The sequence below is a fragment of the Mustelus asterias genome, unplaced genomic scaffold, assembly GCF_964213995.1.
Source record: "Mustelus asterias unplaced genomic scaffold, sMusAst1.hap1.1 HAP1_SCAFFOLD_92, whole genome shotgun sequence".
NCBI classification, from domain to species: Eukaryota; Metazoa; Chordata; class Chondrichthyes; order Carcharhiniformes; family Triakidae; genus Mustelus; species Mustelus asterias.
The window spans coordinates 571,370-588,650 of NW_027590141.1; the positions used below are offsets into that span (position 1 = coordinate 571,370).

General features: G+C 46.0%; 3 protein-coding genes across 5 annotated transcripts in view; 2 read left to right on the forward strand and 1 right to left on the reverse strand.

The window, feature by feature from the left end:
- Nucleotides 1-17,281, forward strand: part of LOC144484092 (uncharacterized) — a 407,989-nt gene that overhangs the window by 196,014 nt on the left and 194,694 nt on the right. The gene's annotated exons all lie outside the window — the stretch shown is intronic.
- The window catches only part of LOC144484119 (uncharacterized), a 30,400-nt gene that overhangs the window by 3,256 nt on the left and 9,863 nt on the right, over nucleotides 1-17,281 (reverse strand). The gene's annotated exons all lie outside the window — the stretch shown is intronic.
- On the forward strand, nucleotides 580-2,315 carry LOC144484085 (uncharacterized). Its single transcript, XM_078202619.1, has one exon. The coding sequence runs from the start codon at nucleotides 1,175-1,177 to the stop codon at nucleotides 2,237-2,239; it is 1,065 nt and encodes a 354-aa protein (XP_078058745.1). The 5' UTR covers nucleotides 580-1,174; the 3' UTR covers nucleotides 2,240-2,315.

Here is a 17,281-nt window from a genome sequence, read left to right on the forward strand (position 1 = left end):
TAAACCCGGCCGTCCGTCGCCATTACCCGCACTGCGCATGCTTCAGGTCCCGCCCCTCATTCACTCCGATTGGCTGGAGGACCAGCCGCTCCTGCTCAGTCCTCCAGCCCCGCCCCCTCTTCCTATTGGTCCGGAGCTGCCGTCAATCAGTCCCCGGGCATTGTGATGTGGAGCATGCGCAGTGTCATTGCTGTCCTTGGCGCTTGTTTGTCCCGGAGAAGCGGAGTCAGCGTTAGGCGGTGGCTGGGAGGATTTGGAAACACTTTGTGGATCCGCAAACCCTTCAGAATCATTGTCAGCTCCCTGGTTTGCAGCTGCGGGGCTTCTCCCTCCCTCCCTCCCGGGAACAGGCCCAGGTTAACGGCCCCATCCTGGCTCAGCCACTGGAGGATGGTTCACATCAGAGGATGGGGGAGGGGGACAATAAATAAGAGGTTACACTTTGGCCTCAAATCAATGAGGACTCTGATCTCTGGGAAGGAAGGAAACCCTGGGAGGTGGGCGGGGAGGATTCACAAACACCCGCTGGAGGTCCCAACACCCCCAGTAAGACCCATTGGTTTTATTGTCAGTCTGCAGACAGCAGCTGGAGAACTGAACCCAGACAGAGGAGAGGGAGGGAGAAAACTGGGAGTGGAGGAAAGAAATGGTGAGATGGGTTTGGATTTCAGCCCAGGGAGGAGGGAGAGTGTGTGGGACGGAGATTTACAGATTTGGGGGAACAAGAGAGGAAAAATTTTTCCAGACAAACTAGAATTGTCTGTTCAGAGTTTGTATCGTGTTCTGACAGTGATGACTTTTCTAAACTGTTTTTACAGGATATTGGAAGTGAAAGATTGGCAGACAGAAAACTCAAACCGGACATCACATCTGACAAAGTCATTCAGTTCCTTCGGAGCTGAATATCATTGGTCTTTGAATATAGAAAGAGAAATATTTGTCTGTTCTGCCTGTGGGCAAAGAAATTAAACATCAGTGTGACCGGAAAAGCATCGAGACAAACACACACCCGAGTGAGAGTGTTCCAGTGAACTGAATGTGGAAAGAGCTTTAACCAGTTACACAGCCTGAAAAAACATCACAGTTCACAGCAGGGTGAAACTACGTGTATGTTGTGTGTGTGGATGAGGCTTGAACTGATCATCCAACCTGGAGAAACAAGGGCACCAGCACCATGGAGAAACCGTGGAAATGTGTGGATTGTGGGAAGGGATTCGGTTTCCCATCACAACTGGAAGTTCATCGGCGCAGTCACACTGGGGAGAGACTGTTCACCTGCTCTGTTTGTGGGAAGGGATTCACCCATTCATACAACCTTCTGACTCACCAACGGGTTCACACTGGGGAGAGGCCGTTCACCTGCCCTGTGTGTGGGAAGGGATTCACTCGCTCATCCCACATTGTGACACACCAACTTGTTCACACTGATGAGAGACTGTTTACATGTTCTGACTGTGAGAAGAGTTTTAAATGCAAAAAGGATCTGCTGATGCACCAACGTATTCACACTGGGGAGAGACCGTTCACCTGCTCTGTGTGTGGGAAAGGATTCATTCAGTCATCCCACCTGCAGACACATCAACTTGTTCACTCTGATAACAAACTTTTTAATTGTTCCCACTGTGAGAAGAGCTTTAAAAACAAAAAGGATCTGCTAACGCACCAATATGCTCACACTGGGGAGAGGCCATTCACCTGCTGTGTGTGTGGGAAGGGATTCAGCCGTCCATCTGCCCTACTGAATCACCAGAGAATTCACACTGGGGAGAGGCCCTTCACCTGCTCCGACTGTGGGAAGGGATTTATTAATTCATCCAACCTTCTGATACACCAGCAACTCCACACAGGGGATCGACCGTTCACCTGCTCTGAATGTGGGAAGGGATTCACCCGTTCATACAACCTTCTGACACACCAGCAGGTTCACAGTGAGGAGAGGCCATTCACTTGCTCCGTGTGTGGGAAGGGATTCACTCGTTCATCCAACCTATTGAATCACCAGCGAGTTCACACTGGGGAGAGGCCGTTCCCCTGCTCTGTCTGTGGGAAGGGATTTTCTCATTTATCTTATCTTCTGAAACACCAGCGAGTTCACACTGGGGAGAGGCCGTTCACCTGTAATGTCTGTGGAAAGGGATTTGTTCAGTCATCCCACCTGCTAACACACCGGCGAGTTCACAAGGGACTGCAAGGTTTGGATTCTACACTTATTGATGCTGTTAATCATATCCAGGTCTGAATCATGTTCACTCTGACTTTTTTCTTCTGTTGAGGTTTGATATTCTGAATAAATGTGAAATAGACATTTGATTGAATCATTGTTGTAGATTTTTGTCTTTTCCATTTGAGTGTTTAACGTCACCAGGCTGGAGCTCAGAAAGGGCAATCTGAGGGAGGATCATACAGGAGGAACAGAACTTCATTCTTGACCCAGTCCTTCAGGGTCACGCTGAGAGGGACAAACAGCACTTTGGTCTTTTTCATCACTTTTCACTGACAGCAAAGTCCCCGCGTGGGTGAATCCTGAGGTGTGTAAGAAATGTGTCCCAGTCGTTCTTTTCCATGGTTCAGAGCTCCTAGACACGGAAAAGAAGCTCCTTTACAACTGTGTTTAGAGTCAGGAAGAACAATGGTGAATGCTGGAAACGTGCTGTCAAAGATTGGTGTAAAACTGGGATCTATTCCTGACTGAGAGTGAAACGGCAGGTTTAGGTTTCCAGACTTAGAATGAAAAAAAGTCTAAAACATTTTAATGTGTGTGTGTCAGTCCTGGTTTATTGAACAGAAACTGGCTTCAAATAAATTGGTTGAAGTCTGCATCAAAGTAGCAGCTGGAGACGTTCAAAGGAGCCTGTTAACTGCTGGGTCAATGAGACAACAATTTGATTCCCAGATAGAGAAGGAGCTGCAGTGTGTGTCCAAGAATTCTCAGTTTTGTTGTGTGCTTCCCATCCACTATCCTTCTAAATAAACCTCACTCCTATCAGCCTTTAACCATTATAAACAGAACAGAGAGAAGCTGAGCAGCAACAGAGCCCTGACTGACCATTTAAGAATGAGTGATGTGTTTAGCTGAAGTTTCCTGTTGGTAGTTTTCTGGGTGATCTCCTTATTTTGATCATTCTCAGTGATCCCTGGGTGTGTGAACCTCCTCTCCTCTCTTTCAGACATTCACTCACTTAACATCTCCTCTCTCTCAGAAACTCAATCATTCAACATCTCTCATCTCTCTTAACACTCACTGAACGTTTCTCTCTCTCTCCAGGCATTCACTCACACTTACCTTCCACCTCCCTTACACTCTAACCTCGCTCCTGTCTCACATTCACTTAACCTCTCTCCTCTCGGATACCGTGTTCGTCACTTAATGTCTCTCTATCTTTCTTTCAAACACTCACTCATTTAACCTTCCTATTTCAGATAATGCTTAAACTTATTCATTGTTTTCTCTCTCTCATTACCTCTCTCTGAAAAAGCACAAACACACTTCATCTCTCTTCGCTGTCTGAGAAAACATCTAATTGATGGAGATTCAATCCTCTCTGTTTCTCTCTCCCACTTCCTCTGACAGGCCCTGACTCACTTTAAATCTCCTCTTTTCTAATAACCCTCTTTGGGAAAACTCATTTGTTCTCTAATTCCTCCTCACTTCTCCCAGTGATGACCCTCAGTCCATCTCCCAATTCAGTGAATGTGTTAAAAATCCATAATAATCTCCTTTCTTTATTGTTTAAAATGGGAATGGAGCTGAATGTAATGCTGAGACCGGCAGCAATCTGTGTGGTTGTTCTTGATGCTGTCAGAGTGAGTTCACCCTCACAGACAGGAAGACTGTTCATGGTGATAACATCAAACTGACACCGGCTGTTTCATTCTCAGGTAACACAACTTCCTGTTTCTCTGCTGCCGGTTCCAAACCTCACATCTCACTTCTGAGCAGAAAATAAATCCAGGGACAACAATCTGGTGAGAACATCTGTCAGTGCGGCCTATATCTGTCCACAGAGTCGCGGCAGAGTCACACAGATCACATTGTGGTGACATTTACAAATGAGCCTGTTATTTCTGTTCAGAGTTTCCATTTGCAGATATAGCCAGCTGTGTCTGTGGATCAGTTACTGAATCATAGAAACCCTACAGTGCAGAAAGAGGCCATTTGGCCCATCGAGTCTGTACCGACCACAATCCCACCCAGGCCCTACCCCCATATCCCTCCATATTTTTACCCGCTAATCCCTCTAACCTACACATCTCAGAAAACTAAGGGGCAAATTTAGCATGGCCAATCAGCCTAACCCACACATCTTTGGACAGTGGGAGGAAACTGGAGCACCCGGAGGAAACCCACGCAGACACGAGGAGAATGTGCAAACTCCACACACACAGTGACCCGAGCCGGAATCGAACCCAGGTCCCTGGAGCTGTGAAGCAGCAGTGCTAACCACTGTGCTACTGTGCCGCCCACTGAGTTCCCTCTGCTCTGACGTGGAGATGCCGACTCTGCTCCCCATAGCTGGGAACTGATAGCCTGCTCCCTTATATTCTATATCATTCTCTCTCTATTGCTTGTTTCCTCTGTTTCTCAGCTTTTATCTTTGACCGCCTCATCTTCCTGCTTTTTAAAATTTTTCTCAATTTTTCTCTCAGTCTTTCTGTCTCTCCCTTTGTACCTCTCTCAGGCTCTGTGTGTTCCTATTTGATCAAGATGTTCAAAATCATGAAGAGTTTCTGATTGATTATAGAAGGAAAAACAGGGAGAAAAGCAGAAAAACCCGGCAGGTCCGGCGGCATCTGTTCAGAGAGAAACAGTTAACATTTTGAGTCCATATAATTCTTCAGGGCAGGAAAAACATGGGTTATCCATCTTAGATCAGGGAATGTGATGGGGAGATTTAATAGAGGTGTTTAAAATGACAAATGATTAATGATAGTATCAATGGAGAGAAATTATCTCCCAGGAGCAGGAGGGTCTGTCGATGGAGAGAATTGATTTCCTTGGTGCAGGAGGGTCTGTAAGCAGAGGATACAGAGATTTAATTTAATTGACAACAGAATTGGAGGGGGTGATAAGGAGAATGTTTTACACAATAACTTCATATGATCTGGAATGCACAAACTGACAGGTGCTGGAAGCAGGTTTACTAGTAACTTTCAAAGGGAATTGGATAAATACTTGCAGAAGGTAAATTGGCAGAGTTATGGTCAATGGGATTAATTGGACAGTTCACTCATCTTTGTGACATTCTGAATGTTTCTCTCCTCAGGTTTTAATATTTGATCTTTTCGATTATAATGTGTCTCAAACAGAAGATTAAAATATTGGGTTTGATGAGCTGTCAGATCTCTTTCCTGTGTGTCTGTGTAACTTGAGAACTGGAGATAACCATGAGAAGGAACTGATTATTTTCAGTTCCTCGAACAGATACACCTCAGATATCAGAAATCCCTGGAGTTTCCCATGTCCTCATTATTCTCCCCTTGAGTATAACAGCTCTCAGTCAGGCCGAGTCAGTCACATGTGTCTCTGTCATGATGTTTCCACTTGTATTTTATCACTCACCTCCCAGTGACACTCACCATAACACAGACACCTTAAAATATCATTGTTCCCTTACACTTTGTCCTCCTATTATAATCAAATGTTTGTTGGGCCTCTTGTCTCCCTTAATGTCAGATTACCTGCAGTTAAAATGACCTCAGAGACACTGAAACCGACCTTTGTGATTGTTATACCAGACTCCAATCAGCCCCAGGGGCTGCAGTTGTAAAATACAGTAAGAGTTTTAACAACACCAGGTTAAAGTCCAACAGGTTTATTTGGTAGCAAATACCATTATCTTTCGGAGTGCTGCTCCTTCGTCAGCGCTCCGAAAGCTAATGGTATTTGCTACCAAATAAACCTGTTGGACTTTAACCTGGTGTTGTTAAAACTCTTATTGTGTTCACCCCAGTCCAACGCCGGCATCTCCACATCATGACAACCATCGACGTTGTAAAATACAGCAGAATTGGAATAACAGACAGGTTATTGTCTGATACTGACAGTGGCAGAGTAACACACACCGGAATCTAAACACATTATATCAATGGGCCATGACTCACTCACACTATCAAATGAAACCTAAACTTTGGTTATGGTGCACTAGATACTGACTGTATTACCATTACATTGGATCTAATGCTGTGTTCGCTAACATACTGCAACGTGACTCTTATTATTTGAACAAACATTGTATTTGTTGCACTCAGAGTAAGTCAGTGCTTTGCTGTGTTGTCTCTGTGTTCCATCTCCACTCTGATTGTATTGGAGCCTGTGTGTGTCACTGTTACACTCAGAGTAAGTCAGTGCTTTGCTGTGTTGTCTCTGTGCTCCATCCCCACTCTGATTGTATTGGAGCCTGTGTGTGTCATTGTTACACTCAGAGTAAGTCAGTGCTTTGCTGTGTTGTCTCTGTGCTCCATCCCCACTCTGATTGTATTGGAGCCTGTGTGTGTCATTGTTACACTCAGAGTAAGTCAGTGCTTTGCTGTGTTGTCTCTGTGCTCCATCCCCACTCTGATTGTATTGGAGCCTGTGTGTGTCATTGTTACACTCAGAGTAAGTCAGTGCTTTGCTGTGTTGTCTCTGTGCTCCATCCCCACTCTGATTGTATTGGAGTCTGTGTGTGTCATTGTTACACTGAGACTCTGTCACTGTGATTATTGGACAAACAGCAAGTCACCGTCACAATGCCCGGCTGATTGACGGCAACGCGGGCCAATGGGAAGAGGGGGCAGTGCAACCAATAGGGGCGAACGAGGGGCGGGGCCAACTTTAACTCGAGCATGCGCAGTGTGAGTAATGGCGATGGAAAACGGCTTTTGTTTTGGGCTCGGAAATCTGTTAGAGGTGATTGGCGGTACGGAGAGAGCAATGGATCGCCCAGTTGGGTGGAAACGCTACGTAAGCATGTTGTGTAAGGCGCAAACCGCGGAAGAGAGCTTCCCGGACCCAGTTTGTACCGAGCGGGGCTGCAGCTCCTCGTGTTCGTCCCGGGTTAACGTTCGCCATCTTTATTGGGGGCAATATGGAGCAGTGCGCACGTGCGGCCGCCATGTTTGTAGAGGGCAATGTTGTCAATCAGTGGGAGGCGCTTGTTCCCCAGTGTTCAGAATGGAGACAACTTGTCCATCAAACTGCATCAACCCTTTGAGTCCCAATGTCTTATTGATGAGACAGAGCGGTGACAGAGAAGGAAAAAGAAAGGGAAATAAAAACAGAAAATGCTGGAAAATCTCTGCAGATCTGACAGCATACAACATAGAACATTACAGCGCAGTACAGGCCCTTCGGCCCTCAATGTTGCGCCGACCAGTGAAACCAATCCAAAGCCCCTCTAATCTACACTATTCCAATATCATCCATATGTTTATCCAATGACCATTTAAATGCCCTTAATGTTGACGAGTCCACTACTGCTGTAGGCAGGGCATTCCACGCCCTTACTACTCTCTGAGTGAAAAACCTACCTCTAACATCTGTCCTATATCTATCAAAACTCAATTTAAAGCTATGTCCCCTCGTGCTAGCCATCACCATCCGAGGAAAAAGGCTCTCACTGTCCACCCTATCTAATCCTCTGATCATCTTGTACGCCTCTATTAAGTCACCTCTTAACCTGCTTCTCTCTAACGAAAAATTACACTGTAGATAAGTAAGCCCCACCAACTTTCCCAGAAGACTAAGGAAATTTGGCATGTCCGCTACGACTCTCACCAACCTTTATGGCTCCCGGGTCAAGGTCAGGGTAGGAGGATAAACATTCTCTCCACCTCCGTGTCTTTTTCTACCGCGCGGAGGCGTCTCCTGTGCGGGCTGCTGCTGCACACCTTCCACTGCCGCCTCCTCGCCTGTCGCCCAGATACACCTTGGCGGGCCTTGTTTCCGTAGAGGTCCCTCTATGGAGGGATTGCCCCAATTACATCGGGGACCTGGGGTGAAGGGTGATGCATGCAGCAGTTCCGCACAACCGTAGGATTCACTGGTTCACGGGCTATGAAGCTTGCCCCTTCTGTGGCCTTGTGGAGTCCGTGGACCATGTCTATGTTTTGTGTCTTAGGTTGCACTCTCTTTTTGTTGGGGTCGGGATGGCGACCTCCTCGTGAACCTGCTCCTGGGATTGGCGAAACGCGCCATTTACCGGTCCAGGCAGCGGGCGATCGAGGGGGCCGTCCATCCTGACTGTCTTCCCCTCTACCGCGGCTACGTTCGCGGCTGGGTGTCCCTGGAGAGGGAGCATGCGGTGTCCACGGGCGCGGTTGACGCCTTCCGTGCCCGTTGGGCACTGCATGGGTTGGGGTGCGTTATTGACCCTAATAATCACATTTTAATTTGATGTTTTTAAGTTTCCTTTGTACTTTGATTTTTGTTCGGGCTGTTCCCCCTCCTTTTGGGGAGCTGCCCCTTTTACTTTGTCCTGATTTAACTTGAGTTTGTTTATTTGTTTTGACCTAAAAGAGGGCAACATCTGTGAGTAAAACACTTTCTTTTCTCCCCCTTTCCATTTCTTTTCTCATTCTGGGGGAAATTGGGGACTTGCAGCAACTGAAGGGAAAGGAAGTGAATCCAGGGAGGCTGCAGACTCTGGAAAGGTTGGCCCAGGTCTCTCTCTCTCTCTTGAAGACATTGATATAGAAACATAGAAGGTAGAAGCAGGAGGAGGCCATTTGGCCCTTCGAGCCTGCTCCGCCATTCATTACAACCATGGCTGATCATCCAACTCAATAGCCTAATCCTGCTTTTTCCCCATAACCTGTGATCCCATTTGCCCCAAGTGCTATATCCAGCCGCCTCTTGAATACATTCAATGTTTTGGCATCAACTACTTCCTGTGGTAATAAATTCCACAGGGTGACCTCTCTTTGGGTGAAGAAATGTCTCCTCACCTCCGTCCTAAATAGTCTCCCCTGAATCCTCAGACTGTGACCCCCGGTTCTGGACTCCATCGGGAACATCCTCCCTGCATCTATCCTGTCTAGACCTGTTAGAATTTTATAAGTCTCTATGAGATACCCCCTCATTCATATGAACTCCAACAAAAACAATCCGAACCTAGTCAATCACTCCTCCTACATCAGTCCTGTGATTCCCTGAATCAGCCTGGTGAACATCCTTTGCTCCCTCAGCTTGACACATTTATTTGTCTGGCGAAAAGGATGGTCTTTTTCATCATGTTCATAATTAAAGGGCAGCTTTCCCCAGGAGATGGATGACATTTAAGGGGACAGTAAATTAATATAGGACAGAGATATGTCTACCCAGATTAGATATATTATTTATGTTTCTGTAAAAAAATACATTCATTATTATTTCTTGCGTTGTAATATAAGGCTGTAGCGATGTTATACATTTCCAGTCATAAAATGATTACAGCACAGAAGGAATCCATTCGGTAACTCGAGTCCATGCTGACTCTCTGTATAACATTCCAGTCCCATTCCCACTCTATATCCCCGTTCTCCTGAAAGTTTATTTCCTTCAAGTGCCCATCCACTTTCATTTGTAAATAGAATCCATAGATATGGATGGAGATTTACAACTTTTTGGGAATGAAATATGAAAGAATGTTCCAGAGAAACTAGAAATGTCTGCTCTGAATTTCTATCCTATACTGACTGTGATGACTTTTGCAAACTCATTTCACAGGATATTGAACGAGGAATCGCAGGCAAAAATCTCAACCGTCACATCTAGACAGAGTCATATTCCTTGGGATCTGAATATCTTGTAATATGGAACTGTAGCTACGTTATATATTTCCAGACATCCCTTCCCTCGGAGGGTTGTGAGGTTTTGGATTTCTCTTCCACAGGGACCAGTGGAGGCTGAGGATCATTGAATATATTCCAGTTAGACAGATCTTTGACTGACAAGGGTGTCAAGAGTTATGGGGAACAGACAAGAAGATGGAGCAAAAGCTAAGATGTGAGGGGATTTCTTCACTCAAGGATGTGGTGAAGATTTGGAATTCTCAACCCCTGAGGACAGTGAAGCCTCAGTCATCAACTACTTTCAAGAGAGAGATTGATTGGTTTCTGGATATTGAGGAGATCAAGGGATATGGGTTTAGTGTGGGGAGAATGATGCTGAGGTAGATGAACGAATTATCTCATTGAATAGTTTAAAAGGCTCGATGAGCCAAATGGCCGACTGCAGCTCCTATTTGTTATGGTCTCAGTGTCCAGGACAGGAAGCAGTGAGCATGGATCTGTCAATCAGCCTCAATCAGCACCTTCAGGAGAATTGGGAGGGTGAATATTAGATACAGCAGAGTGAGAATGGAGGGAGAGTGTGTGGGATGGAGATTTACAGCTTTTTGGGACTGAAATAGGAAAGAATGTTCCATAGAAACTAGAATTGTCTGTTCTGAATTTCTATCCTGTACTGACACTGATGACTTTTATAAACTTGTTTTACAGGATATTGAAAGAGGAATCACAGGCCGAAATCTCAAACGTCACGTCTAGACGTGACAGAGTCATATTCCATGGGAGCTGAATATCATCGGACTTTGAATCTCGAAGGAGAAATGATTGTCCGGTCTGTTGAATTGAAAAGATTTCAAACATCAGTGTGACTGGAAAAGCACCAACACACTGCCACACTCGAGTGAGTGTGTTCCAGTGCACTGACTAAAGAGCTTTAACCAGTCACACAGCCTGAATAAATATCACACCATTCACAGCAGGGAGAGTCTGTACCCGTCTTCTGTGTGTGGACGAGGCTTCAACTGATTGTCCACCCAAGGGAGAGGCAAGGACACCTGTACCATGGAGAAACCATGGAAATGTGGGGACTGTGGGAAGAGATACAGAGCCCCCTCTCTGCTGGAAGCTCATCGGCGCAGCCACACTGGGGAGAGGCCATTCACCTGCTCTCAGTGTGGGGAGGGATTCACTCACTCATCCAACATGAAGAGACACCAGCGAGTTCACACTGGGGAGAGACCATTCACCTGCTCTCAGTGTGGGAAGGGATTCGCTTGTTCATCCACCCTGCGGAAACACCAACGAGTTCACACTGGGGAGAGGCCCTTTACCTGCTCTCGATGTGGGGAGGGATTCACTCAGTCATCCCACCTGCAGAGACACCAGCGATTTCATACTGGGGAGAGGCCATTCACCTGCTCTCAGTGTGGGAAGGGATTCTGTGATTCATCCAGCCTGCTGACACACCAGCGAATTCACATTGGGGAGAGGCCGTTCACGTGCTCTGTGTGTGAGAAGAGATTCAGTCTTTTATCCCAGTTGCTGAGACACCAACGGGTTCACGAGTGATTCCAGGGGTTGGATTCTGCTGTTATTGTTTCTGCTCTCAGTTACATCCAGGACTGCATTTTGTTCATTCTCACAGTTGGTCAATGGGGAGGGTCAGAGGGTTTCTTTCTGCTGGACTGGCCGGTCTCATGACTTTGCCTCCTGTGGGCTGATGCTCTTTGAGTCTTGTTGCGAATACATGGTTTCAAATTTCACACGGATCACAGAGTGACAGGGTGTTAGGAAGTTAAGAGTCACTATTTCTGTTTGAAACCCCCCAAATGCCCATCCAATTCCCTTTGTAATTGTTTATTGACTCCACTTCCTCCACCCTCGTAGGCAGCGAGTTCCAGGTCATCACCATTCGCTGCATCAAAATATTCTTCCTCACATCCCCCCTTCCTCTCTGACCCAAAACCATCAATCTGTGTCCCCCTCGTCCTTGTCCCATCAGCTAATGGGAACAGCTTTTCTTTGTCCACCTTATGTAAACCAGTCAGAATCTTGTCCACCTCTATCAAATCTCCCTTCAACATGCTTTGCTCCAAGGGGAACAACCCCAGCCTGACATCGACAATGAAGGACAAACTAACATAATATGTTAATACCTGAAATCAAATGGGAATGTTTAATTTCTGTTTTAAGTTATTGTGAATATATTGTCCTGGACAATAAAGGAATTGGAATAACTCAACTTGGGTGTGGTAGAATGGAATATATCAATCTGGTATCCACCAACAGTTAGTGAAAGTCTGGAATGTGTAGCTGGAAATCCCTCCCTAACAGCACTGTGGGTGTACCTACACCTCAGGCATTGTAGCAGTTCAGGAAGGCAGTGTTGGGGTTGACCACGGCCGAGGCAGCTACATACAGCCACATATTCTGTTATAATTGAAGGACTGTAGATTGAATGTAAGGCATTATGGGACTGGATTATCTTGACCACATTCCTGTGACTGCTCAGTTTCTGCAATCACGGACCATTAAAGCTGCTTAGCAGGGCCCCAACAGAGGACCTGGTGAGAATAGTTACTCAGAATGAGTTAGAATTAACTGGGGCAGCACGGTGGCACAGTGGTTACCAGTGCTGCATCACAGCGCCAGGGGCCCGGGTTCGATTTCCAGCTTAGATCACTGTGTGGAGTTTGCACGTTCTCCCCATGTCTGTGTAGGTTTCCTCCGGGTGCTCCGGTTTCCTCCCACAGTCCAAAGAAGTGCAGGTTAAGTGCATTGGGCATGCTAAGTTGCCTCTTAGTGTCAGGGGGACTAGCTGGGGCAAATGCATGGGGTTATGGAGATAGGGTCGGTGGGATTGTGGTTGGTGCAGACTTGATGGGCCGAATGGCCTACTTCTGCACTATAGAGATTCAATAAGATTATTGCAGGACCGGCTGGTGTTCAGTGGCTGAGAAACCTGGAATCTGTGAAAAAGGGGTCTGACGAATCAACAAACGGGGGGAGGTTAAGACGTTAAGAAGCGTTTTCAGGTGTGTTTAAATTATTTTATCATAAATGTGTGATAAGAACTGTGAGGGACTTGTGACCTGATAGTCGGTGAAGTGACGGTATACTCCAAGTAGCACTGGACTGAAAAGCAGATCTCAGAGAGTAGATTCCAATGATTATAATCTTACCCAAGCATGGCCAGTGAAAAATCAGAGCTCAAGTGGGGACTGGACAGGTCTCTTACCTGTCATTTGGAAACTAAGAACAAGAAACTTATCGATTAAAATGATTAGAGAATAGAGCCAATCTTTCGAGTCTGGATGACACTTCATAAGAGCTCTTATAAAGGGTCATCCAGATTCGAAACATTGGCTCTATTCTCGCTCCACAGATACTGTCAGACCTGCTGAGATTTTCCAGCATTTTCTGTTATTTTTAAGATTCCAGTATCTGCAGTATTTTATGATAAAATGATTAGTTCTGATTGGAATCCCCAAGACCCTCCCGCAAAACAGAGGGAGTGGTGGCAGAAGGAGAAAAAGGATGAGGATGATAAAGTCAGGGTTCTGATTCCCGAGCCCATGTCGAATAAACAAAATAGGTGGATCAGTTTATAAAGAACAGAAGTTACCATCCCTGACAAAAACTGATCAAATTAAAGTAAATAGGTTGAGGAATATAACAAAAAAAATTAATAGATGAAGTTTAAAATCATTTGTTTTGTTTTAAACTTGTGTAAAGTGATGTAATTGTGTGCCAAGTTTTTGCTGCTCACTTCCCACCCCTTTAGGTTCTGTAGAAAAGTTCACCCTTTCAGCAGACAGTTCATTTGTTTTTAAATCGGAATCATAGAATCTGAATAATATAATCATAATAATATAATATATCATATAATCAAGACCGGAATATTATCGACCTTTGACTCTAGAAGGAGAAATGTTTCCATGTTCTTTCTGCTTCAAAAGATTTTAAACATCAGTGTGGCTGGAAAAACCCCGAGACACAAACACACCCTCGAGTGAGAGTGTTCCAGTGCACTGAGTGTGGAAAGAGCTTTCACCAGTTACACAGCCTGAAAAAATATAACAGCATTCACAGCGGGAGAGACTGTTCTGTGTGAGATTTAACTGATTGTTTAACTTGTAGAGTCACAAGGACACCATGGAGAAACTGTGGGGACTATGGGAAGGGATTCAAAGTCCCATCTGATCTGGAAACTCATCGACGCAGTCACACTGGGGAGAGACTGTTCACCTGCTATGCGTGTGCGAAGGGATTCAGTCACTCATCCATCCTGCAGAGACACCAGCGAGTTCACACCGGGGAGAAACCAGGTTAGGTGGATTGGCCACGCTAAATTGCACCTGAGTGTCAGGGGGACCAGCTAAGGTAAATGCATGGGGTTATGGGGATAGGGCCTGGGTGGGATTGTGGTCTGTGCAGAGTCAATGGGCCGAATGGCCTCCTTCTGCACCGTCGGGATTCTATGATTCCTAACACCCGGTCACTCTGTGATCCTTGTGAAATTTAAAACCAGGTATTCGCAACCTGCTCGCAGTGTGGGAAGGGATTCACTCAGTTATCCAACCTGCGGACACACCAGCGAGTTCACACTGGGGAGAGGCCCTTTCCCTGCTCTCAGTGTGGGAAGGGATTCAGAGCTTCATTTGCCCTGCTGAGACACCAACGCGTTCATGAGTGATATTCGGGGTTGGATTCTGCTGTTATTGTTTCTGCTCTCAATTACATCCAGGACTGCGTTTTGTTCATTCTCACAGTTGGTCAATGGGGAGGGTCGGAGGGTTTCTTTTTGCTGGACTGGCCGGTCTCATGACTTTGCCTCCAGTGGACTGATACCCTCTGAGTCTTGTTGCGAATACCTGGTTTTAAATTTCACACGGGTCACAGAGTGACAGGGTGTTAGGAATCATAGAATCCCGACGGTGCAGAAGGAGGCCATTTGGCCCATTGACTGCACAGACCACAATCCCACCCAGGCCCTATCCCCATAACCCCATGCATTTACCTTAGCTGGTCCCCCTAACACTAAGGGGCAATTTATCATGGCCAATCCACCTAACCTGCACATCTTTGGACTGTGGGAGGAAACCAGAGCACCCGGAGGAAACACATGCAGACACGATGAGAATGTGCAAACTCCACACACAAGTGACCCAAGCCGGGAATCGAGCCCAGGCTGGAAGTTAAGAGATATTTAGTCAGCATTTCTGTTTGAAAGCCCCCCAAATGCTCATCCAATTTCCTTTGTAATTGTTTATTGTCTCCACTTCCTCCACCCTCGTAGGCAGCGAGTTCCAGGTCATTACCATTCGCTGCATCAAAATATTCTTCCTCACATCCCCCCCTGCATCTCTGAACCAAAATCTGCACCCCCCTCATCCTTGTCCCATCAGCTAATGGGAACAGCTTTTCTTTGTCCACCTTATCTAAACCTGTCAGAAACTTGTCCACCTCTATCAAATCTCCCCTCAACCTCCTTTGCTCCAAGAGGAACAACCCCAGCCTGACATTGACAATAAAGAACAAACTAACAGAATATGTTAGTACCTGAAACCAAATGAGAATGTTTAATTTCTGTTTTAAAGATATTGTGAATATATTGTCTTGGACAATAAAGAAATTTGAATAACTCACCTTGGGTGTGGTTGAATGGAATATATCAATCTGGTATCCACCGACAGTCCAGTGAATGTCTGGAATGTGTAGCTAGAAATCCCTCCCTAACAGCACTGTGGATGTACTTACACCTCAGGCATTATAACAGTTCAAGAAGGCAGTGTTGGGGTTGACCATGTCCGAGGCAGCTACATACAGCCACATATTCTGTTAGAATTGAAGGACAGCAGATTGAATGTGAGGCATTGTGGGACTGGACTATCTTGACCACATTCCTGTGACTGCTCAGTTTCTGCAATCACGGACCATTAAAGCTGCTTAGCAGGGCCCCGCCAGAGGACCTGGTGAGAATATTTACTCAGAATGAGTTAGAATTAAACTTATTCCAGGATCGGCTGGTGTTCAGCGGCTGAGATTCCCGAATCTGTAAAAAGTGGGTCTGACCAATCAACACACGGTGATAGGTAGTTGGTGAAGAAGCATTCTCAGGCATTATTTAAATTATTTTATCATAAATTTGTGACCCGATAATCGGTGAAGTGACGGTATAGTCCAAGTAGCACTGGATTGAAAAGTGGACCTCTGAGCATAGCTTCTAATAGTTATAATCCTACCCGAGCATGGCCAGTGAAAAACCAGAGCTTACCTGCCATTTGGAAACTAAGAACAAGAAACGTATCGATACAATGAGAAGAGAATAGAGCCAACATTGAGTCTGGATTACACTTCAGAAGATCTCTTATGAAGGGTCATCCAGTCTTGAAACATTGGCTCTATTCTCTCTCTACAGATGCTGTCAGACCTGTTGAGACTTTCCATCATTTTCTGTTTTTATTCAGATTCCAGTATCCGCAGTATTTTACTTTTATGATAAAATGATTCAGTCTGATTGGAATCCCCACGACCCTCTCGCAAAACAGAGGGAGTGGTGGCAGAAGGAGAAAAAGGATAAGGATGATAAAGTCTGGGTTCTGATTCTCCGAGCCCATGTAGAATTAACAAAATGAGTGAATCAGTTTATAAAGAACAGAAGTTACCCATCCCCAACAAAAACTGATCAAATTAAAATAATTAGGTTGAGGAATATAATTTAAAAAAGATGAAGTTTAAAAAAGTTTGTTGTTACTGAGCTGTATTGTTGTCATTTTGTTGTTACCACACTGTATTCACCTCAATGCTTGTGGAATCTGTGTAGCGAGCAGGAATTGTTTAAACTAAGAATTTCTTCTTTCATTTTGATCAGCGAGAGGACATTATATTCTGTGAAATCTGCCTCAAGAATAAGGCTGATTGTTCAGTCTGAGTGTGAAAGAAAGATACAGGGGGCGATCTTACCGGCTTGACTCGCCGCTCGATTAGACCGGTGAGCCAGGAGGATAGCGTGCGAGACTAAAGGATTGCTATCTTCCCGGCCCGTGTTTTGCCGGCTTCATTCCCGGAAAGTGAGTGAAGGTTATTTGCACAGAGTTGCCTACATTACAATGCAATTGGTGGGTTCAGCATGGCTGCTTCCCCCCCTCGCTGGCGAGACGTCACATCGGCGAGAATCACTACTGGTCTTCACCAGCGGGGACCAGGTGCTTGAGCCACACTGGGGGTGGGGGGGGGGGGGGGGGGAGGTGGGATCGGAGGCCATTGAAGCCACCATGGTGGTCAGGGGCAGTGCCCATGGGGCAGTGCCACATTCAGTACCCTCCTGGCACCCTGGCAGTGCCCAGTTGAGTACCATAAATGTACCATGGGCAGTGCCAAGGGGATGGGTGGGGGTGGGGCTTAGTGGAGGGGTATTTATAATGACTGGGGGCTTATGCAAGGAGGGTGGACGCCAAGGGGGGAGCTTTGTATGGGGGGGGAGGGTGATCGGGGGGGACGGCGGGGGGTGAATCTCTGCCAAGGAGGGTGG

Excerpts from the sequence above, each read along its gene's own strand:
- LOC144484085 (XM_078202619.1), top strand. The coding sequence starts at position 1,175 with ATGGAGAAACCGTGGAAATGTGTGGATTGTGGGAAGGGATTCGGTTTC.